Below are 22,892 nucleotides of genomic sequence, written 5' to 3'. Positions count from 1 at the left end.
GAGATGTAATACCAGACCCACTTTTAATGTACCGATATGAAATCATCCAATAGGAGGACAACCTATATAGGTTAATGGTATAATTATGTGTATTTGCATTTTGGAAGTTGTGCGTGTTATGTCTCCAAGAGCTTCGCGTTAATACTGTGCATCTTTTATGCTGCCTCTCCTTTTCCGGTGGGCATTTCCTGCCTAAGACCTTGAGTACGGCTGCACGAAGAATGACAGGAAACAAGTTGTATAGCAGGTGATCCTTGTCACTGTAGTCATGGTAAACAACAAATGCAATGTTTCAGCAGTTTCTGACACTGATCTCGGTGTCTCTAAAGCAGTGTTTCTCAACTCCGGTTCTCAGCACCCACTTACAGGCCAGGTTTGCAAGAAAACTGAGATAAATCACTGGTGATATAATTTGCTGCTCAGTGATTGCAGTATTCTAGTCTGCATATCCCCAAGGTAATACTTAAAATCTGGCCTGTTAGTGTGCCCTGAGGACCGGAGTTGAGAAACGATGCTCTAAAGCGACACTGCCACCGTGGGCTCACAGGAAGTGGGTTGAATGACACTGGGCATTATTCACTTGCGGTATAGAGTTGATGGGGGTTACAGGAGATGACACTAGAAAAGTTGGGTATTTCAGCAAGAGCTGATTTTCAGTTTCTGTAATGCCTGATCAATTTATGTTTTTTCATTTTTTAAGGATGCTAGAGTTGGAACACTTTAACTCCTTGGCGCAGAGCGCACGCAAATATGCAACCTCTCACCAGCGCCTGGAGGCCGCATATTTGCATGCAATAGAGCTGTGCCGAGAGTGCACTCCCGACACAGTTACCGGCGGCTAACTGAAAGCTCCCATGCGCATCTTGCGATCAGGAGCTTTCTGATCATGTGACAGCCAATGATGGCGGTCACAAGACAATAAGCTCCACCCTGTCTCCCAGCATTTTAAACCCCTTAAAGGGGAAGGCTCTAAAGGGTTAAACAGAGAATAAGATAAGTGTCTTCATTGCTGTCTTTGCCCTGTTGGGGAGATTCCCCCTCGCTGACAGAGCTTCTGACAATCCCCCTCTCTATACAAAACTTAAAATGCGACTAAAGCCAACATTTTTTTTTTTTTTAAGGCCACAGTGTTCGACTAAAGGTTCACCCTGATGTCATGTTTTTGCACTAGGTACACAGCAGAACCTCGAGGGGCATCCATAGGTCGGGAGCCTACCACAGAAACATCCTCTTCATCTAGTGCTTTCCCTGCCACTCAGCCTCGGGATTCAGCTCCGGGGAAACCTAGGCTGACAGCTGCAGAAGAGCGCTTGTCACGAGACGTGTGGGCGAAGTCTGCAACCGAGGAGAAAGGAGTTGGGTCCCCATTACACGGTGGAGCTGTCGGGCTTTCTGACATCAAAAGGGAGCCACCATCTCCCACCATCAAGAAGGAATCTGCGGTAACTAGCAACGTCAAGTTAATTCCATTTATTCACAGCCTGAGTGACTCAAACCCACCTGGTCTATTTTCAGACTTGCCAAATGTATGTAATTAGGTATTCGGTTTTGTAACAATCTGTCAGTAAACTCATGTGAGCAAGACAAATGTACATCAGGGATTTCTCCTTGAGAGTCAGGTAGAGGATGTTGATTTTCTGGTCTCTATTTCACTGCTCTCTTTTCGCCAAGTGTTCATGGGGCAACACAGCAGACCTCTGAGAAATAAGACCTGGTCCTAGCAGACGTGCTCATCCCCTGAGGAGCTTGCAGTCTAGTTACTTTACCACAGTTATACAGGCAACACACACACACTTACAGTAACTCACAAAAGTGGGTATACATCTTATAGCATGTCCAAGAGCTCTACATAAAATGGAACGAAAGTCTGCAGTGCTACCTCTCCTTCAATTGTCCATGGTCCCTCCCCAGCACCTTCTACATGTATAAATACATAAGTGGTCCATATAGTGAACTGTTTAGTTATTCACTTTAAGTTCATCACAGAGACCGGGGGGGGGGGTCTTTACATCTGGAGGAAAATATTTAATCTCCAGATACAGAAAAGCTTCTTCACAAGAGGTGGTTCTGGTCACCTCAGTAAATTGTTTTTAAAAAGGCCTGAATTCTTTCCTAAGTGTACATATAACCGGATACAAATATTTATATCCAGGGAATATCCGATTGAATCTTGGGGGACCAGGAAGGAATTTTTTCCCTCCTGGAGCAAATTAAATCACACTTTATTGGGGTTTTTTTTTTTGCCTTCTATTGATTAAACTGGACGGACTTGTGTCTCTATTTTTGACCAGACTAACTATATAACTACTCTGTTCCTGCCGGGTGCCATGCTACGGCCACCTTCTTTGGCCGGTACAAGATGGTATTACTTCTACGCATGCACAAGAGTGTAGTCATCCTGGTACACATGATTTGTGCTGTAATGTAAACTGAGCTGTGCATGTGCAGCTCGGTGTACATTCTCAGTTAAACTGCAAGCAGTCAGGTAGGTTTATTTTATCTCAGAAGAGACATTGCATGTGGAAAGCAGGTTTTGATGGCCCAGAGCTCTTTCTGTATAGTTGAACTGTCCGGAGTGTTAGTTGTAAAGACTTGTGGTCAGCTCTGGGTTACTGTACTGTAATCACCTCTCCTAGGGGTTAGGCATCACTGGCAATTTATTCTTGGTCTCTCCTGTCTTTTACATAGTATTCAATGGACTGGAAGGGCACAGTCCCTGAGAGCCGTTCAGATCCCACATCCGCTCAAACTGCTCCTCCACCACCATCTTCACCTGTTGCACCACCTGCGTCCAGCAGTATCGGTGGCTCTCCAGGAGAGGCTGGTAGGTCAGCAGGAGGGCCACTTCCTGAAGCTTCTGACAGAAAGGATGGACCAGTGAAAAAACCCAAACCGCGGCCTCCACCCTTGAAGAAGACATTTGATTCTGTTGACAAGTGAGTACTTACTGGTTTTCGGTGTGTGTGATGCCCCTTCACCATCCCTTCTAAATCTATCCCTGGAAAGGCTGCTTTTGTGCACTTAGCTGCCTTTCGTCTACCACAACTTGTTGTCCAAGGGTCAATCTTCATAGCAAGTGTTGCCCAGTATCTCCCATGTGCGGGCATCTTTTCCTCACATTGCTTATGCCTATGAATGAGCACACACTTGTTCTAAGCTACTGACATTTCTTGTTGTTCCACCAGCAGGGTCTTGTCTGAGGTGGACTTTGAAGAGCGATTTGCAGAGCTCCCGGAGTTCAAGCCGGAAGAGGTGCTGCCCTCGCCCACCCTTCAGTCTCTTGCCACCTCTCCTCGGGCTATCCTGGGCTCCTACCGTAAGAAACGCAAGAATTCTACAGGTATGTGCCTACGCTAAAAATTATTCTAAAGCTTTATTTTCTTTATTTTATTTATAATAAACATGTCATACTTACCTGCTCTGTGCAATGGTATCCCTAAACCTCTTCTTCTAGGGTCCCCCGCCAGCACTTCTCTTTGGTGAGATCCCCTAAAGCAAGCTGCTTCCTATGGGGGCACTTGTGTGGGCTCGATACCATGTCCATAGACAAAGACAGTGCAACTCAACCCTGCCCCTCACTCCCTTGTCACAGTATTTGATTGACAGCAGGAGAAGCCAATGGCTCCCACTGTTGCCTCTGTCCTGTGAGGAATGATAGAGAGGTAAGAGCTGATGCTCATGTGCACAGACACTAGATCGGGCTCAGGTACGTATAAGGGAGGGATCCTATTCACAGAAGGTTTTTTTTTTTTTCCTTAATACAGAGAATTCATTAACCACTTCAGCCCTGGAAGGTTTTACCCCCTTCCTGACCAGGCCATTTTTTTGTAATACGGCACAGCGTTGCTTTAAATGTACGCAGTGGTGCGACGCTGTACCCAAATAAAATTGAAATTGTTTTTTTTCCCCACAAATAGAGCTTTCTTTTGATCACCGCTATGGTTTTGATTTTTTTGCATTATAAACAAAAAAAGACTAACAATTTTTAAAAAAAAAAAAAAAAAAAAAAAAAAAAATATATATATATATATATATATATATATATATATATATATATATATATATACTTTCTGGTATAAAACACATGCAATTAAAAAAAATGTAAAATCGAATTTCTTCATCAGTTTAGTCCAATATGTATTCTGCTATTTGGTAAAAAAAAAATCCCAAAAAGTGTATATTGATTGGTTTGCGCAAAAGTTATAGCGTCTACAAACTATGGGATAGATTTATTGACTTTTTTAAAAAAAAAATGTTTTATTGTTTTTATTTTTAATAGCGGCGATCATCGATTTTTAGTGGGACTGCAACATTGCGGCGGAGAAATCTGACACTATGTGGGGACCAGTGACACCTATACAGTGATCAGTAAAAAAAAAAAATGCACTGTCACTGTATAAATGACACTGGTAGGGAAGGGGTTATCAGGGGTGGCGATCAAAGGGTTGAGTGCGCTCCTAGGGAGTGCTTTTTAATTGTGTGGGGGATTGACTGACTGCAGGAAGAGCGAGATCTAGATTCTGGATTATAGGAACACAAGATCTCTCTCTTCCTGTCTGACAGATTGACGGTCTGTTACATGGGCAGACTGCCGTTCTGTCTTTCCTCCAAATGTGATTGCGGGTGGCCGGCGGCCACCGGACTCGCTGATTGGCTCCCGCTGTGTCCAGTCACAGTGGGAGCGCAACTCCGGCGGCGAACGCACACCCCTGAGCCAACAGGATTTTGCACTTAAGAGGTGCCCTACTGCAGTAAATGTATGCGGGGCAGTCCTTAAGTGGTTAATCGCTTGCCTACCGCCCTATAGCACATTTACTGCTACAGAGCGGCCGCGCTGCGCAGGACACAGCAGGAGCAGATCAACGGGTCCCGCAGACCTGATATCTGACGGTATCTGCTGATCGTTCTGTACACAGACAGAACAGCAGTCTGCCTATCTAAACAAGGCAGGTTGCCATGCTTTCAGTACAGAAGGGGCATTGAATCCTGTTTTTCTGTAAAGCAGGAACACCGATCCATGCCTTCCACTAGTAAAAGCACCTCCCCCACTATACTGAATCACCAGCTAGGCACACATTTAGCCCCTTGATCACCCTTGATGTTAACCCCTTCCCAGCCTGTGTCATTAGTACAGTGATAGTGCATATTTTTAGCATTGATCACTGTATTGGTGTCACTGGTTCCCAAAATAGTGTCAGGTGTCCAATTTCTCCGACGCAATATTGCAGTCCCGCTCTACGTTGCTGATCGCCACCATTACTATTAAAAAATAAAAATTCCCTTAATATATAATTTTGTAGACGCTATATTTCTCTATCGTTCATTGACGGACGCAGTCCTCTGATGCATATCAGTAGGGTTATACTGCCCCCTACAGGAGTAGGACACTAGGCAGAAAAAAGTTCTGGCTACGCCTATGGGCAGTCCCTGGGGGTATATCCTCTCTCTTGCATAGGATGTCCGTTTTAATCTGCCAATCAGGAGTAAGGACCTAGTTCCTTGCTGGGATCTTTGGTCCTGACATGAAAGGTGTGCAAGGCAGCGACCTGGTCGTCTGTTGACACCTTTACCAAATTTTATAAGGTGGATGTGCTGGCATCTGCGGATGCTTCCTTTTTGGCTGCAAAATTTTGCAGGCTGCTGTTTAGAGGACCCCTTAGCCTTCCTTGAGGGTGTTCCTATTTGGTTTTCAGGTTGACCCCATCTTGTTGTTCTGATGAGTCTTGAGTTGCCTGGTTGGCTATGTTTAGCCTTGGGGATTGTTTTTGTTCTGCTGTTCCCACCCCTCATTCGGGTACTGCTGTGGGACGTCCCTACTGATATGCATCAGAGGACTGCGTCCGTCAATGAGCGATAGAGAAAACTGGATTTTTGACTTTCCGTAAAATCCTTTTCTCTTAGGTTCATTGACGGACGCAGTACCCGCCCCTCTATTTTTTGAGTGGGTCGGTGTGTTTTTCTCTGACGCAGCTTTGATACAAAACGGACATCCTATGCAGGAAGAGAGAGGGTATACCCCCAGGGACTGCCCATAGGCGTAGCCAGAACTTTTTTTCTGCCTATTGTCCTACTCCTGTAGGGGGCAGTATAACCCTACTGATGCATATCGGTATATATTTTTTTGTGCCGATCAATATACGCTTACTGTAATTATTATTTTTTTTTTTTTTTCACCAAATATTTGTAGCAGAATACATATTGGCCTAAATTGATGAAGAAATGTAGTTTTTCCTCTTTCTTTCATTGACGGACACAGCTCCTGATCTTCTTAACTATTTGGTTATACTACCCCCTATAGCAGTGATGGCGAACCTTGGCACCCCAGATGTTTTGGAACTACATTTCCCATGATGCTCATGCACTCTGCAGTGTAGCTGAGCATCGTGGGAAATGTGGTTCCAAAACATCTGGGGTGCCAAGGTTTGCCATCACTGCCCTATAGGATCTAAGTCTGGCTACGCCTATGGGCAGTCGAGGGGGGTATACTCTCTCTCTGCTATAGGTACTCGGCTTTTTTTCTGCCTCGTCAGGAGTAAGGACCTAGTTCCTTGCTGGGATCTCTGGCCCTGGCAATTTTTTTCTTTTTTAGGTAGAAATTTTTCCAAATTTATTATTTTCTGTTCCTGTGAGAACTATAATCAACTGCCGACACTAGATTTTCTAGATCCTTATGGTCTCCTAGTCCGGCCAGCGAGCGTGTGCAGGCCTCAGCTCAGCCCTAGGTCAGCCGTGACATAGCCCCACTGGACGGGGACTGGCTGGCGAGTTAAACCTCTCTCAAGGACGCGTATGACCTGGTCCAGGCCTGGGTCGCAGTCCTATGAGGAGTCCTTTCTTAAGAAGTGGATTGTTCCACCGGTGATGGACCCTCTGGTTTCATGATTGAACAAGGCAACCATGACTCCAGTTGAAGAGTTCCCGGCTCTTAAGGATCCGGCTGACGGGAAGGCAGAGGTTGTGGACCACACTCTGGCTGGTTCAGGACTGAGGCCGGTATTCACCATTGCCCTGTTGTCGCAAACTCTGACTGAGTGGGCCAAGCTTTTACGCCGTGACCTGGAGGGAGAACAGCTCCCCCCCTACCTTTGCCGAGCTGGCGGACCAGCTGGTCCAGGGGCTGCACCTTTCCTGCTAAGCCTCTTTGGATGCGGCTCCCCTAGTGGCACGACTCTGTTTCGGCAGTGGTCCTTCGGAATGTATTTTGGCTCAAATGCCAAAATTTGAGATCACCTGTTTGGAGCTACCCTTAATGAGATCATTAAAGGTCTCCCAGAGCAAGAGTACCTTTTTTCTGCAGGCTACTAAGGGCAAGGACCCTTATCGTAGACACGGGCCCCCCTTCTCTGCTCATAAGAAGTTTTTTCGTCCGTCAGGGTCAGCTGGCAAGGGCTTCAAGTCTTTCAGGGCCTCCTCTGAGGATATGAGAGGTATGGAGGGATGTCTTTGCTGGTTTCCGGACCTATGAACATCCCTGGTACAAGACAAGTGGGTCCACACAGTTATTCTGTCCGGCTACAAGATCGGGTTTCGCTCTTGTCCCCCAGCAAGGTTCTTTCCTTCCAACTTGCGCCTGTCCCCGGACCGCGTACAGGGTCTATTTGGGGCGGTACAAGACCAGTTACTTCAAGGGGTGATTGTCCTGGTTCTGACTTCAGAACATTTTCAGGGTTTTTACTCAAACCTGTTTACAGTCCCCAGGAAGGAAGGCAAGGTGCTTCCAATCCTGGACCTCAAGGCGCTGAACTGCTTTGTGCAGGTGCAGAAGTTCAGGATGGAGTCCTTTTGCACGGTGGTGGCATCCCTGCATCAGGGATTTTCTTGCCCCTATCGACATCAAGGATGCTTACCTTCACCTTCTAATATGTGCTGGTCACCAGCACTTCCTCCGTTTTGACGTGGGAGAGGAGCATTATCAGTTTGTGGCGTTACCCTTTGGTCTCGCCTCTGCTCTTAGGGTCTTCACAAAAGTGTTAATCCCGGTGCTAGCGTTGTTATGCCAACGGGGGAATCGCGGTACTGGGCTACTTGGATGACATCCTTCTGCGAGCGGAGTCTCCTACTGTTCTGGTGGAAAACCTGGAGATCACCATACGAACTCTGAGGAAGTTTGGTTGGCTTCCGAATTTTCAGAAGTCTGCTCTGGTCCCATCCACAAAGCTGGACTGTTTTAGCCAGAGTGCTCCTTCCTCTGGACAAGCTCAAGAAATTGCAGGTGGCATTTCTTCTCCTGCTGTCCAGCGGGTAGTCATCCCTCCAGACTTGCATGCGGGTGCTAGGCCTGATGGTGTCTACCTTAGAGGCGGTTCAGTTTGCACAGTTCCATACGAGGTCTCTGCAAAGGGAGATTCTGGCCAAATGGGACAAGACTCCACAGTCTCTGGACAATCCGATCCGGCTGAGCTGGGTATCAAAGGAGTCCCTGATATGGTGGCTTCGTGCTTCGGCTGTGCAAATCCTTCCTCCCCTTGTATTGGACAGTGATCACCACGGATGCCAGCCTGTCCGGCTGGGGAGGCGTCCTCGGCAAAAATTCTGCTCAGGGGCTCTGGATGCTAGAAGAGTCCAGACTACCGATTAATGTCTTGGAATTCTGAGCAATCAGACTGTGCCTGGACCATTGAACAGATCGTCTTCAGAGATGTCCAGTGTGCATTTAATCGGACAATGCCACAGCCATGGCTTATGTCAATCACCAGGGAGGCACAAAAAGTGTCCTGGCAGCTCTGGAGGTAGCTGAAATTGTTCCAGCTCTCCTCGCTGTACACATTCCCGGGGTGGAAAACTGTCAGGCAGAATATCTCAGTCGGCAGTCGTTGGACCAAAGGGAGTGGTCCCTTAATCCGGAGGGTTTTTTTTAGTTGTGTCTCTGGTGGGGTGTCCCCGAGGTGGATCTGTTGACATCTCGCCTCAACAGAAAGGTGCAGTGGTCTGTGGCTCGGTCACGGGATCCTCCGAATGGACGCCACAGACGCTTTGGTGGCCCTGTGCGGTCAGTAGCATCTGATTTACGCCTTCCCTCCTCTCAAGCTTCTGCCAAGACTTCTACGCAGGATCGAGGCAGAAAGAAATTCCAGTCATCTTAGTGGCGCTGGACTGGCCTCGCCGGGCTTGGTACGCCGATCTGGTGCGGCTGGTCGCCGACGTTCATTGGAGGCTTCCTCTTAGGGAGTATCTGCTGTCCCAATGACCAATCTTCCATCCTGCTTTACAGTTGCTGGCTTTGATGGCTTGGCTGTTGAACGCCAAGTGCTGATGGATAGAGGTTTGTCTGCGTCAGTGATTCCAACGCTGGTAAAAGCTAGGAAATCTACTTCTAGGAAGACCTACCATCGTACGTGAAAGACGTACATTGCGTGGGGTGAATCTCTTGGGGTTCATCCTTGCTCTTTCTCGGTGGCTCGGATCTTGGCCTTCCTTCAACAGGTGAATAAACAAAAAAATCAGCGCAAAACTACCCTTCAATATTATAGTATTCTAAAATGTATCACCCAAAAATGCAAGTGCAATACTCCTGTTGACAAATATAACGTATCAAAAATTGTCCAAAGATCTGTGCAAAAATTGTAATGATGAAGGAAATTATGAAAAATTTGTAGAAATAAAAAAGTCGTCTTTAAAAAAAAAACCTATATAAAAAACAACAATTCATATACGTGCAAAAATCCAGTGAAATTAAGAAGTATTAAAAAAATCCACAAAATTCGTAAAAGATATCCATTCATTTATGTTCTTCCTTCAATAGGGGGTTGAGCAGAAACTGGCCTTGAGTACTGTCAAGGGTCAGGTGTCGGCCTTAGTGGTCTTCTTTCAACAGCCCTTGGTCACTCACTCCCTGGTACATACTTTTCTTCAGGGAGTTAGGCACTTGGCTCCTCCAGTGCGGTCTCCGTTGCCGCCTCGGGACCTCAATTTGGTGCTTTGTCCTTCAGAAGCCTCCTTTTGAGAATCTCCTAGAGATTCCCCTGCTTACGCTGTCCCAGAAGGGGATCTTTTTGGTGGCTGTCACTTCTGCGTGGAATTGGCAGCGTTATCCTGTCCTTCACCATACTTGGTGGTTCTTTGTCCCTGTCCGTCGTTCCTTCTAAAGGTTGTCTCTGATTTTCATTTGAATGAAGACATTGTGTTGCCTTACCTGTGCCCCAGGCCAAAACATCTGAACAAAATTGCTTTGCATGCCTTGGGTGTGGTCCGGGCAATTAGGGTGTACCTGGCAGCTACAGAGTTTCAGAGTGAGACTCCTTATTTGTGCTCACGGATGGGATTCGGAAAAGGTTGTCCGCTTCCTCTGCTACCATTTCCAGATGGATCAGACAGACGGTGATTCATTCCATCAAGGGCCAGGTTCCTCCTTTTGCTCAGTTCCTCCTGGGCCTTCCATCATCAAGCATCAGTGCCACAGGTTTGCAAGGCGGCCACAAAAGGTCGTCGGTGCACACTTTCACAAAGTTCTATAAAGTGGATGTGTTGGCATCTCTGCGTTTGCTTCCTTTGGCCGCAAGGTTTTGCAGGCTGCTGTTTAGAGGACCTGGTCCTCTTTGAGGGTGTATTGTTTTTTCAGATGAGCTCCAGTTGTTTTAGTTGAGCTTCTGTTTACCTGGTTGGCTATAATTAGCCTTGAATTTCTTTTTTGCTGTTCCCACCCCTCATGTTTAACACTGCTTTGGGACGTCCCAATGGTTAAGAACATCAGGAGCTGTGTCTGTCAATGAACATCAGAGAAATGGATTTTACGGCAAGTCAAAAATGTCATTTTTACGTCTTTTTATTGGATATGTTTTACAGCAGAAAGTGTAAAAAAAAAAATATAAAAAAAATATACAATATCTCACAAAAGTGAGTACACCCCTCACATTTTTGTAAATATTTTATTATATCTTTTCATGTGACAACACTGAATTAATTCCACTTTGCTACAATGTAAAGTAGCGAGTGTACAGCTTGTATAACAGTGTAAAATTGTTGTCCCCTCAAAATAACTCAACACACAGCCATCAATGTCTAAACCACTGGCAACAAAAGTGAGTACACCCCAAAGTTAATATGTCCAAATTGGGCTCAATTAGCCATTTTTCCTTCCTAGTGTCATGTGACTCATTAGTGTTACAAGGTCTCAGGCGTGATTGCGGAGCAGGTGTGTTAAATTTGATGTTATCGCTCTCACTCTCGTCACTGGAAGCTCAACATGGCACTTCATGGCAAAGAACTCTCTTGAGGATCTGAAAAAAAGAATTGTTGCTCTACATAAAGATGCCCTAGGCTATAAGAAGATTGCCAGGACCCTGAAACGGAGCTGCAGCACGGTGGCCAAGACCATACAGCGGTTTAACAGGACAGGTTCCACTCAGAACAGGCCTCACCATGGTTGACCAAAGAAGTTGAGTGCACAGTCTGTCATACCCAGAGCTTGTCTTTGGGAAATAGACGTATGAGTGCTGCCAGCATTGCTGCAGAGGTTGAAGGGGTGGGGGGGTGAGCCTGTCAGTGCTCTGACCATAGGCCACACACTGCATCACATTTGTCTGCATGGCTGTCATCCCAGAAATAAGCCTCTTCTAAAGATGATGCACAAGAAAGCCCGCAGTTTGTTGAAGACAAGCAGACTAAGGACATGGATTACTGGAAACATCTCCTGTGGTCTGATGAGACCAAGATTAACTTATTTGGTTCAGATGGTGTCAAGCGTGTGTGGTGGCAACCAGGTGAGGAGTACAAAGACAAGTGTGTCTTGCCTACAGTCAAGCATGGTGTTGGGAGTGTCATGGTCTGGGGCTGTGTTAGTGCTGCTGGGGAGCTACAGTTAATTGACGGAACCATGAATGCCAACATGTACTGTGACATACTGAAGCAGAGCATGATACCCTCCCTTCAGAGGCAGGGCAGTATTCCAATATGATATTGACCCTAAACACACCTCCAAGACCACCACTGCCTTGCTAAAGAAGCTGAGGGTAAAGTTGATGGACTGGCCAAGCATGTCTCCAGCCCTAAACCCTATTGAGCATCTGTGGTGCATCCTCAAACGGAAAGTGGAGGAGCGCAAGGTTTCCGACATCCACCAGCTCCGTGATGTCCTCACGGAGGGGTGGAAGAGGACTCCAGTAGCAACCTGTGAATCTCTGGTGAACTCCATGCCCAAGAGGGTTAAGGCAGTGCTAGAAAATAATGGTGGCCACACAAAATATTGACACTTTGAGCCCAATTTGGACATTTTCCCTTAGGGGTGTACTCACTTTTGTTGCCAGAGGTTTAGACATTAATGGCTGTGTGTTGGGTTATATGAAGGGACAGCAAATTTACACTGTTATACAAGCTGTACACTCACTACTTTACATTGTAGCAAAGTGTCATTTCTTCAGTGTTGTCACATGAAAAGATATAATAAAATATTTACAAAAATGTGAGGTTTATACTTACTTTTGTGAGATACTGTATATACTGTGTATGTGTGTGTGTGTGTGTGTGTGTATATATAATATACATACACACTCTCACAATAGTGAGTACACCCCTCATAATTTTGGAGTTTTCCATAATGACCCACAAACATTATGCAGCAGCAAAGAGAGCCGGCATGAAGGAAAATATGGCTGTGTCCATGTATATAATTAGGAAATATACTTACCGTATATACTCGAGTATAAGCCGAGTTTTTCAGCACATTTTTTTGTGCTGAAAACGTCCCCCTCGGCTTATACTTGAGTCAAGGAAAAAAAAAAAGTTTCCTGTCCGCTCCGACGGGTTTAAGGTTTAAAAATGGCGCCGCCCGTCGCATACATGTCACCGCGCACGCGCCGCCGCCGCTCGTGTAATTTCGGCTATTCCCGGCGCCGCTCGGGAGAGGCCGGGAATAGCCGAAAGTATTCGAGCTGCGGCGCGTGCGCAATGACGTGTCGGCGCCGGGCAGCGCCATTTTTAAAATGAAGGCGCCTCTGGAACAGGTAAGTGAAACAGCTTCACTACCTGCCATTATGCAGGGCTGCGGGCACACTACAAGGGATGCAGTGCTGCGGGCATGGTCCACATGTACCATGCCCACAGCACTGCATCTCCTGTAGTATGCCCACAACCCCGGATCCTCCTGCACCATGCCAGTACCCTGCATTCTCCTGCACCATGCCAGTACCCTGCATTCTCCTGCACCATGCCAGTACCCTGCATTCTCCTGCACCATGCCAGTACCCTGCATTCTCCTGCACCATGCCAGTACCCTGCATTCTCCTGTACCATGCCAGTACCCTGCATTCTCCTGCACCATGCCAGTACCCTGCATTCTCCTGCACCATGCCAGTACCCTGCATTCTCCTGCACCATGCCAGTACCCTGCATTCTCCTGCACCATGCCAGTACCCTGCATTCTCCTGCACCATGCCAGTACCCTGCATTCTCCTGCACCATGCCAGTCACCCTGCATTCTCCTGCACCATGCCAGTCACCCTGCATTCTCCTGTACCATGCCCGCCGCCCTGCATTCTCACCCTAGGCTTATACTCGAGTCAATGATTTTTCCCATCTTTTTGTGGTAAAAGTAGGGGTCTCGGCTTATACTCGGGTCGGCTTATACTCGAGTATATACGGTACATTTTTTTTTTTCATTGTGCAGTGATTTGTTTAGTATTTACTGAAAAGAAATGACATGAAGTCACACAGTTTTTTGTTCCCTACCTGCCAGACTTGGACTCTTCTACAGAGGACCCCATATCTCCGAAGAGGAAAATGAGGAGGCGTTCTAGCTGCAGCTCAGAGCCGAACACCCCAAAAAGTGCCAAGTGTGAAGGAGACATCTTCACATTTGAACGGACAGGTATGATCCACTCCTGCCTTTTCTTCCTCAGTCTATCCACTATCTGGGCGGCTGTTCTCCATTAAAGTTTCACGGATTTTAACTTGTTTACCCTTCACAGGCAGCGAGGCAGAAGACATGCTGGCAGAGCTGGAGTACGATAAGGTCCCATACTCATCCTTACGCCGGACTTTGGATCAGCGACGGGCTCTGGTCATGCAGCTTTTCCAGGAGCATGGCTTCTTCCCATCTTGTGAGTGTGCAAAAACAGGAAGGCAGTGAACCTACATGGAGCAGTCACAGTGGTTTTATTTTACTAGTTGTGTAAAGGGTAGGGAAGGATTAAAACCCCCTTGTCAGGTGTCCTCCTTTTTTTTCTTTTTCTTATTTTTGGCCATGTCCTATTATTCCGAAAACACAACAGGAAGTGAGGAAAGCTTCACTACATGTCACTGGGGCTTTCCCTTCTATCCTGTTCTGGCGAAACCTGTAAAATTTGGTATTTATTTGCAGTAAATGTTGTTCACTGAAAAAGAAAAAATATGCAGAAACCCCCTCTAAGGATTAGTAAGCTGCATACATTTTTTTCCTGGGGTTTCGATACACTTTTTAATAATATCTTAATCACTTCAATACCGGGCACTTTCACCCTCTTCCTTCCCAGGCTAATTTTCAGCCTTCAGCGCTGTCACACTTTGCATGCAAATTGCGGAGTCGTTCAATGCTGTACCCAAACTAAATTTTTATATATATATTTTTTTAAACAGAGCTTTCTTTTGGTAGTATTTAATCATCAGTGAGTTTTTTTTTTGCTAAACAAATGAAAAAAGACCGAATTTTTTTTTTTTTTTTAAGTTTTTTTTTTTTAGTTTTCTCTTTTACTGACGGCGCTGATAGGGAGGCACTGAGGAGCGCTGATAGGGAGGCACTGAGGAGCGCTGATAGGGAGGCACTGAGGGGCGCTGATGGGGAGGCACTGAGGGGCGCTGTTGGGGAGGCACTGAGGGGCGCTGTTGGGGAGGCACTGAGGGGCGCTGTTGGGGAGGCACTGAGGGGCGCTGTTGGGGAGGCACTGAGGGGCGCTGTTGGGGAGGCACTGAGGGGCGCTGATGGGGAGGCACTGAGGGGCGCTGATGGGGAGGCACTGAGGGGCGCTGATGGGGAGGCACTGAGGGGCGCTGATGGGGAGGCACTGAGGGGCGCTGATGGGGAGGCACTGAGGGGCGCTGATGGGGAGGCACTGAGGGGCGCTGATGGGGAGGCACTGAGGGGCGCTGATGGGGAGGCACTGAGGGGCGCTGATGGGGAGGCACTGAGGGGCGCTGATGGGGAGGCACTGAGGGGCGCTGATAGGCAGGCACTGATAGGCATCACTGGTGGACACAGGTGGGCGTCATTAGGGGGGCACTTTCAGGCATCGCTGATGGGGCTGCACTGATTACCAGCGCAGACCCCCCTCCTGTCAGGAGAGCCGCTTAAGTGGGGTACACACCATAAGAAAATCGGGCAAACGATCATCTGATTTTCCTCGTTGTTCACAGCAAATCGGAACCGATGAACGAAAATTTGTACGAAAATTCTTGTATGGCAAAGGCTTTTTTTTATTGTTTCTGATCATGCGCAGTCTTTTTTTTTTTCTGATTTTACTTTACATTTTACATTTTACATTAAACGAAAATCGTTTGTTTTTTCCCGTACGAGAAAAATTTTGGAAATTGTCCCTTCGAGAATGTTCGTACGAAAATGCTGAATCGTCTGTAGAAAGTTGTGTACACACTACAAAAATTGTACGAAAATTCTTTGGACGAAAATGTTCGCCCGATTTTCTTATAGTGTGTACGAGCCTTTATCGGCTCTCTTCTACTCACACCCTGTCAGCGCGAGTAGAGGAATGCCGATAATCAGCACTTCCTATTCACATTGCGATTAGCTGTGATTGGACACAGCTGGTCATGTGGTAAAGAGCCTACCTAATAGGCTCTTTACCGTGATCGGAGATGTGGTGTGTCCGGGCGACACACCACCGATCGCCGCACAGCGTGCCCCCAGGGGCGCACACAGTGGCTTGTTTAGAAGGACGTCATATCCGGGCAACACACCACCGATCGCCGCACAGCGTGCCCCCGGGGGCGCACACAGTGGCTTGTTTTGAAGGACGTCATATGACTTCCAGTCAGGACAGTGGAGCCCCCGCCTGGCCTTTAGCAGAATAAATGTGTTAAAAGACCTTTACGTTTAGTAATGTTCATATAATAGAAAAAAACGAATAGATTGTAAATTGTGTAGATTAGTCATCTAAAATCCCAGTTGAATCCATTTAGATTGTAGCACCTTTTTATTTTTTCTTTACGCAAGTCCATCCAGGGGTGAATACTTACGCAAAGCACTGTAAATGTAGCAGCATGCATTGATTGGCATCTTGTCCCTTTCCTAGAAGTTGGCTCTTTCTTTGCAGTAGGATAATCAGTTGGAGGAAAAAAAGCAAGGCAAGACCTAGTTCTAAAAGTAGCCATACCCAGTTTCACAAAAGTCAATCGAATAATTTTTGGTCAAACAATAAGTACATTCTTTTAGATACAGTCACTGTTCGGGTATTCAGACAGCTGAGATTGCTGCAGCTTTCTAAATACAAAAGCCACAGATGCAGATCCATCCATCCACACCATTTAATGTGGACGTAATCCATTGAGTTTTCCTTGTGTTGAATTAGAGAAATGTTAATGTGAATGGCTGGCTTCAGTGCCAACTCTACGTTTGCTGTATGAGACCACTGTCAGGGCTTTGATCAGTATTGTGTATGTATGTGAGTTAGGGACCTTAGATTGTAAGCTCCTTGAGGGTAGGGACTGATGTGAATGTACAATGTATATGTAAAGCGCTGCGTAAATTGACAGCACTATACAAGTACCTGAAATAATATTTGATGTACACTTTACAGGCTAACTCTTCTTTTGTTTTCACTTCCTTTTAGCCCAGGCCACTGCCGCCTTCCAGTCCCGCTACTCCGACATCTTTCCCACAAAGGTGTGTCTCCAACTGAAGATCCGCGAGGTGAGACAGAAGATCATGCAGACCGCCACACCAACAGAACTTCACTCTTTTACAGAGCACTCTTCCCCCAGCACCTCTGAAACCTCAGCACCTTCCGAAATGCAGCCCCCGCAGGATCCCACGCTGCGACCCAGCGAGCCCCCTGATGCCGCTTGGGAGGCAGGCCAGGAACCTCCTGACTCCTCCAACACTAGATGAGTGGATAAGGGCGGGGGCCCCTTTTCTGCATAGGCACCCAGTGAACTCCTGAGGGTCGAGGGACAACCTCAAGCAAGGAATACCCAGGGCCGACATTGGATAACCTGCTCCCCTACCCGCAACTAGACTTTGCCCCACTTGCACAGACAATCCACCCATTCCTTGGCAGAATGTGCACTCTGGATGGGCAGCGCCACCCTCCTGCGGGCAGAGCTAGCCAGATGTTGGCAGTGTGATAATAATCCACACTGGATTAAACACTGCATTTCTGGGTCTGGCTGCAAGTAGAAATGGCTAATCATTTTTTTTTAAAAAACATGGAGGGCCTGCTTGGGGGTCCAGCGGCCAGATCTTCTACCGGGTGTTCCTACGTAGTATAGAATGCTAACAAAAAAAAAAAAGACATGTCTTTGGCATGGTGGATGGACAAAGCATAGTGATGTAGCAGGGAATGCCGTGACCATGGATTGTATGGACCCCAGCAGCAGGGTTGCGACAAAGCAGTTGTAGTGGATTATTAATCAGAAAAGGGCGTGTTTCATTGAAAAGCGTGTGTGACGCTGTCCTACGTCCAAGGACACAACTGCCGTGATGGGCGGACAGGTGATTTTTAGTGGGGAGGGGGGAAATATGAAAAAAAAAAAAAAAAACATATTTTCTTATGACACTTTAGTTCAACCAGAAGCAGCTGCACTATGGGGAGCTGTATAAATATATATAATTCTATATATATAAATATATATGTAGACTTTTTTTTTTTTTTTGTAAGCCAGATGGTCGATGTTGAAATTCCTTCTATAAAAATGTAATTTACGCAGCACATCACATATCGCACAGACATGTATGTATACATATATATACACTGTGTGTATGTCTGTATGATACAAGTGTGTGCACTTACCTGTATGTGTGATGCTGATGAGTGGGCGGGGCTTGTTTGTCAAGTACAGACTGCATATGTTTCCAACGCTGAATAATTGCTTCTTTCCCATTGGTTGACATTTAACAAAGAAGACAACCTGTCATGAAGCAACCTACCTGTGTGGGAAGGCTGCCGTTATTTCGGCTTCCAGGCCGCATGGGTGTTCCGGGTACTGAAGCAGATCAAGTCCCTAACTTAGCATGCAGGCTGACCAGAATAGAATCTTCCATCAGTGGCTTCTCACTTAAACCTTTCATAAGATGCCTTTTTGGTGCTCCTCTCTGTAAAAGTGCATTGAACCGTATTCTTAAAAGGGGATCTTGTTAGTGACGATGAGGGTGAAATTGCCTCAGTCTGTTTTCTGTTACAGCGTGGGAGAACTTAAGGATACCCTGTCACCAATTTATTTCAGCAACAATCTTCCCATTGGATTATATGCTCATTACATGTTTTATGCTCATTACATGTTTTATGTTATTAAACTGTAGATACTTAGAAGCCATAAGACTGCTGCTGGGCATTGCCATCTTGGAAGTGATTTCAGGAGACTCAGGTGTCACCTTCATTAGGTGACACTTTATAGCAGGGGTGTCAAACTCAATATCATCTCGGGCCACATTAGCATTATGGTTGCCTTTTAAAGGGCCAGTTGTATCTGTAAAGCCTAATTTCAATTAAAACCAGCCGACATTCTGCCCGTGTGTATGTCAGCTGGCCGTTTGGCCGGCTTCTGTCCATTGAGCATGCTGGAAAACCAGCAGCCGACCGCCTCCTCATCAGCGCTCTTAGCCAATGGCGGAGAGAGCTGATTAGAGTGTTCTGGTGGGGGGGGGCGCATCTCCCTGACAGAACACAACAGCTCGGGGGGGTCGCTGTGCTAACGTTGGATAGTTAGTACAGCAGCTCTGACTGGAGCTGAGTTTTTTTCATCTAACCTCCTGGGTTGAATGGAAAGAAACTCAGTGTGTGCCAGGCTTAAGACTAGGTGTCAATCAAGAGCTGCCCCCCCCCCTCCGTTACATCACTGTGCATCCCTCTTACCTTGTCCTCCTGTAAAGAAGATGGGGGCAGAGCCTGGAAGCAGACAGTGATGGCTCTGGAGGAAGGCTGGAGTGAGGGTCTGGTGGAGGAGTTCTGTCCTCGCTGCTGCCAACACAGACAAGGTGGTGGCAGTGGCAATGACTAAGGGGGTGCCACAGCTGCAGGAGACCCATTAACTGTCCAAATTCGGCTGGTGCACCTTGTGTTTGACACACGTGCTTTATGGTATTCCGCTTTGTTTTTCCACCAGTTTCTACATAAGGGAGGGATGGAGGAGCTGGGGCAGCACAGAGAGTAATTAGTCACCACCAGAAGAGGTGAAGCCTGTGACATACAAGAAAGGAATTATGCCAAGCAATTTACACTTTCTGGAGTATCCTAGCAAGTCCAGAGGCGCATTGTAAGCTAAAAATAATTAATGTAAACCTAATAATTATAAAATGAAGTAAATAATCTAAGTTAAACAAGAGTTTAGAAAATAAAAAAGAAACCTTCTTAAAAGAATAAAAAACTGAGACCGAAGTCCCAGCAGGAAACCTAGGTCCTACTCCTTCACTAGGCAGCAAGAAACTGATATGAGAGCGGTGTGTCTAGGGTAATGTCTTGAGGGACAGCCCCTATAGGCGTGTCCAGTGAAAACTTTTCACTGCCTAGTCTACTCCTGTAGATGGCGCATAACCCAATAGTGAAGAAGCATAAGAGCTGCGTCTGTCAATGGACAATAGAGAAATTAGATTTTATTCTGCAATTTTTTAAGTTGGTGACAGGGTCTCTAACTGTTGTGGGTAACACTTAGACTTTTCTTCTCTTAACAAACCAAGCTAGAAAAGGCTCTGCGTTCCGTCTTTACAGGGGAACGGTATACAGAGGCAAAGCTCTGCTGTTTTTATAGCGTTCTTGTCAGTATACAGAATAAACTCTGCTGTAAATAATGGTGTATACACTGTCAGTATACATAGATGCACATGTAGGCTGAGAAGGTGTTTGCTCCTCTTTTGCACAGTTCCTGCTACAGTCACAGAGGGATTTATCTGTGCTCTCATTATAGCCAAGGGAAGCCAACCTCATAGGTGAGCACACCATGTGTACAAACTGCTATAAAGAAGTGTGATCGCACTTATGTAGAAGTGTTACAGACCCATTGGCGCGTAATAATGAGGTGCACTTTGATATGTCAGGAATGGCAATGACTGTGAAAAATAAATAGAGACATACAGCTATATATGCACAGGGTGCTTGTGCTCAGGATCCAGGGCATGTGGGATTGGCCCCTTCCTATCATGTGACTTACCCTGCACTAGGGAGGGGACTGCCTGCTAAATCACGTTGCTTTGAGTTTTTCGATGCTGTATTCACGTGGGTGACCCATCCGCCCCTCTATACAAACATGCTGCATTATATAGTGCTATTAAGCTTTCCTATTCTTACGGTGCTGCAGCACACAGACTTTGTTCAGGCCTCGAAAGCGGCAGCCATTTTTTTTTTTTTTTTTTTGTCCCTGTAACAGGGGCATGGGGGCCCATTTTGGTGGCAGCGGGAGTTTTTTTTCCATCACAACGTGCAATCCAAAGGCAATACAGAACGAGGATGATCAGAGGATGGAGGCTGATGCTCGCGATTTCCTTTTACTACGCCGGTGGCTTGCTTGTTTTTAAAGATGAACTGCTTAGCAGTGGCACAGCACCCTGTATCTGCCAGGAAGACTGAACAGTAACAAAAAAACAAAACCAAGGGGGTGCCAGCATACAATGCCCACTCCCCTGCCACCAGCGTACCCACAGATCAGATCGTGGAGACATCTTGCGCTTATATTTTCGTTTGTTCAAAGAAAGGACTGATACAGAACAGACATGTTGATCATGTGCAATATTTCTTACTGTATTAAAAATAAAACCAAAAAAAGAAAACTTGTGTTTTTGTGTATGGGAAGATGCCTGTTATTTTCCTGCCTGGGAAACTATATGCATTCAAAGGGGAAAATTGTTCTTGGGGGAGTATGCATTTTGAGGTTTTATTTGTTTTTTACATTTTATTACTAGCTTTCCTATAAAGATTTAGAAATGCTCCCTCTAGTGGTCTTCTGTAGATCAGGTTATGTAATTCATTTTCCAGCTTATAATTCTATAGCTATACACAATGTTAACAGGCGCTTGATCACCTATCGAACCAAAAGTCCATTGAGTTAAAAGTCATTAATGGCGAAGGGGGAGAAAAAGTCCACCATGTAGGGCAGCCATCCAGAAACCAAAAGCCAGGGGTTCCACAGGGCTAAAACAAAGACAGACAGAGGTGCCTCTAAGTGTAGACTTTATGCAACAGGTTTAATGAATAAAATTATGCATTCATGTTAGTAAGCATATATTCATGCCCATAAAACAAGGTTCCAGTGTGGAGAAGTGTACATCATCCGGTCATGGACATCCGTCCTGCTGGAGCCGAAATCCTTTCGCCGTGGCCGGCTTCTACGGCAAGGTTACAACCAGGAAGTAGGCTCGGTGTATTTGCTTGACAGCGAGGCTTGGTGAATAGTTGAACCTGGATGATGTCATCTGGGAACCTGGTTCTAACCTTGCCGTACAAGCCGGCCACGGCGAAAGGATTTCGGCTCCAGCAGGACGGATGTCCATGACCGGATGATGTACACTTCTCTACACTGGAACCTTGTTTTATGGGCATGAATATATGCTTACTAACATGAGTGCATAATTTTATTCATTAAACCTGTTGCATAAAGTCTACACTTAGAGGCGCCTCTGTCTGTCTTAATTCTATAGCTAGTATGGGGGCATTCAAATATTTATGTTCCTTAGCAATCAGTGAATATGCTTTAAAATAGGCCATCACCCCTGTACAGTGCCTTGAAAAAGTATTCACACCCCTTGAAATTTTCCCCATTTGGAAATGTTACAGCCAAAAACCTAAGGCACCTTTCACACGGTCCGCATCCACCGCCGGAGTCCGCTCTGCTCAGCGGCGATCCATCCACCAATCCCCGCTGAGCAGGCAGGTGACAGCTCCGTCTCCGCTCTGTGTGTGGAGACAGAGCTATCATATCCCCGCTGTCCTCTATGGGTAGATCAGATGAGAATGGACCACCTGTCCGTTATTATCCGATCCGCCAGACGGATGGAAAATAGGGTTTCACGGATAGGATCGGAAGCGGATAGCAGCAGGAGTCAGCGGAGATGTCTCCACTGATATCCGCTGCCCCTGTTCCCCATAGGGATGCAAGGAGCATCCGATCAGGTCCGCCTAAAAAACTGACAGGCGGATCTGATCGGATCGTTCGCTTGAAAGGACCCTAAATGTATTTTATTGGGATTTTTATCTGATAGACTGACACAAAGTGGCACATAATTGTGAAGTGGAAAGAGAATGATAAATGGTTTTCAAAATGTTTTACAAATAAATATGTTAAAAGTGTGGCGTGCATTTGTATTCCCCCCCCCCCCCCGAGTCAGTACTTTGTAGAACTGCCTTTCACTACAATCACAGCTGCAACTCTTTTTGGGGATGTCTCTACCAGCTTTGCACATCTAGAGAGGGACATTTTTGCCCATTCTTCTTTTCAAAATAGCTCAAGCTCTGTCAGAATGGATGGAGAGCGTCTGTGAAGAGACATTTTCAGGTTTTGACACATTGGATTTAGCTCTGGACTTTGACTGGCCATTCTAACACATGAATATGGTTTGATATAAACCATTCCATTGTAGCTCTGGCTGTATGTTTAGGGTCATTGTCTTGCTGGAAGGTGAACCTCCGCCCCAGTCTCAAGTCTTTTGCAGACTCTAACAGGTTTTCTTCTAAGATTGCCCTGTATTTGGCTCCATCCAACTTCCCCGTTCCTGCTGAAGAAAAGCATCCCCTCAATATGATGCTGCCACCACCATGTTTCACAGT

General features: G+C 46.2%; 1 protein-coding gene across 1 annotated transcript in view; it reads left to right on the top strand.

Annotated features, from left to right (window-relative positions):
* CIC (capicua transcriptional repressor) overlaps nucleotides 1-18,263 on the top strand; it is a 265,107-nt gene extending 246,844 nt beyond the window's left edge. Inside the window, exons 17-22 of the mRNA XM_082273601.1 lie at nucleotides 1,172-1,442; nucleotides 2,689-2,936; nucleotides 3,189-3,340; nucleotides 13,670-13,801; nucleotides 13,902-14,033; nucleotides 16,752-18,263. Of these exons, the coding sequence (XP_082129727.1) occupies nucleotides 1,172-1,442; nucleotides 2,689-2,936; nucleotides 3,189-3,340; nucleotides 13,670-13,801; nucleotides 13,902-14,033; nucleotides 16,752-17,029 (1,213 nt within the window). The 3' untranslated portion in view covers nucleotides 17,030-18,263. The remainder of the gene's footprint in view (nucleotides 1-1,171; nucleotides 1,443-2,688; nucleotides 2,937-3,188; nucleotides 3,341-13,669; nucleotides 13,802-13,901; nucleotides 14,034-16,751) is intronic.
* Nucleotides 18,264-22,892: the final 4,629 nt, after the last annotated feature.

The sequence above is a fragment of the Pelophylax lessonae genome (genome assembly GCF_965119305.1).
Source record: "Pelophylax lessonae genome assembly, chromosome: 12".
NCBI classification, from domain to species: Eukaryota; Metazoa; Chordata; class Amphibia; order Anura; family Ranidae; genus Pelophylax; species Pelophylax lessonae.
Note: the sequence above shows the minus strand (reverse complement) of the source record. Positions and strands in the feature narration are given on the sequence as shown.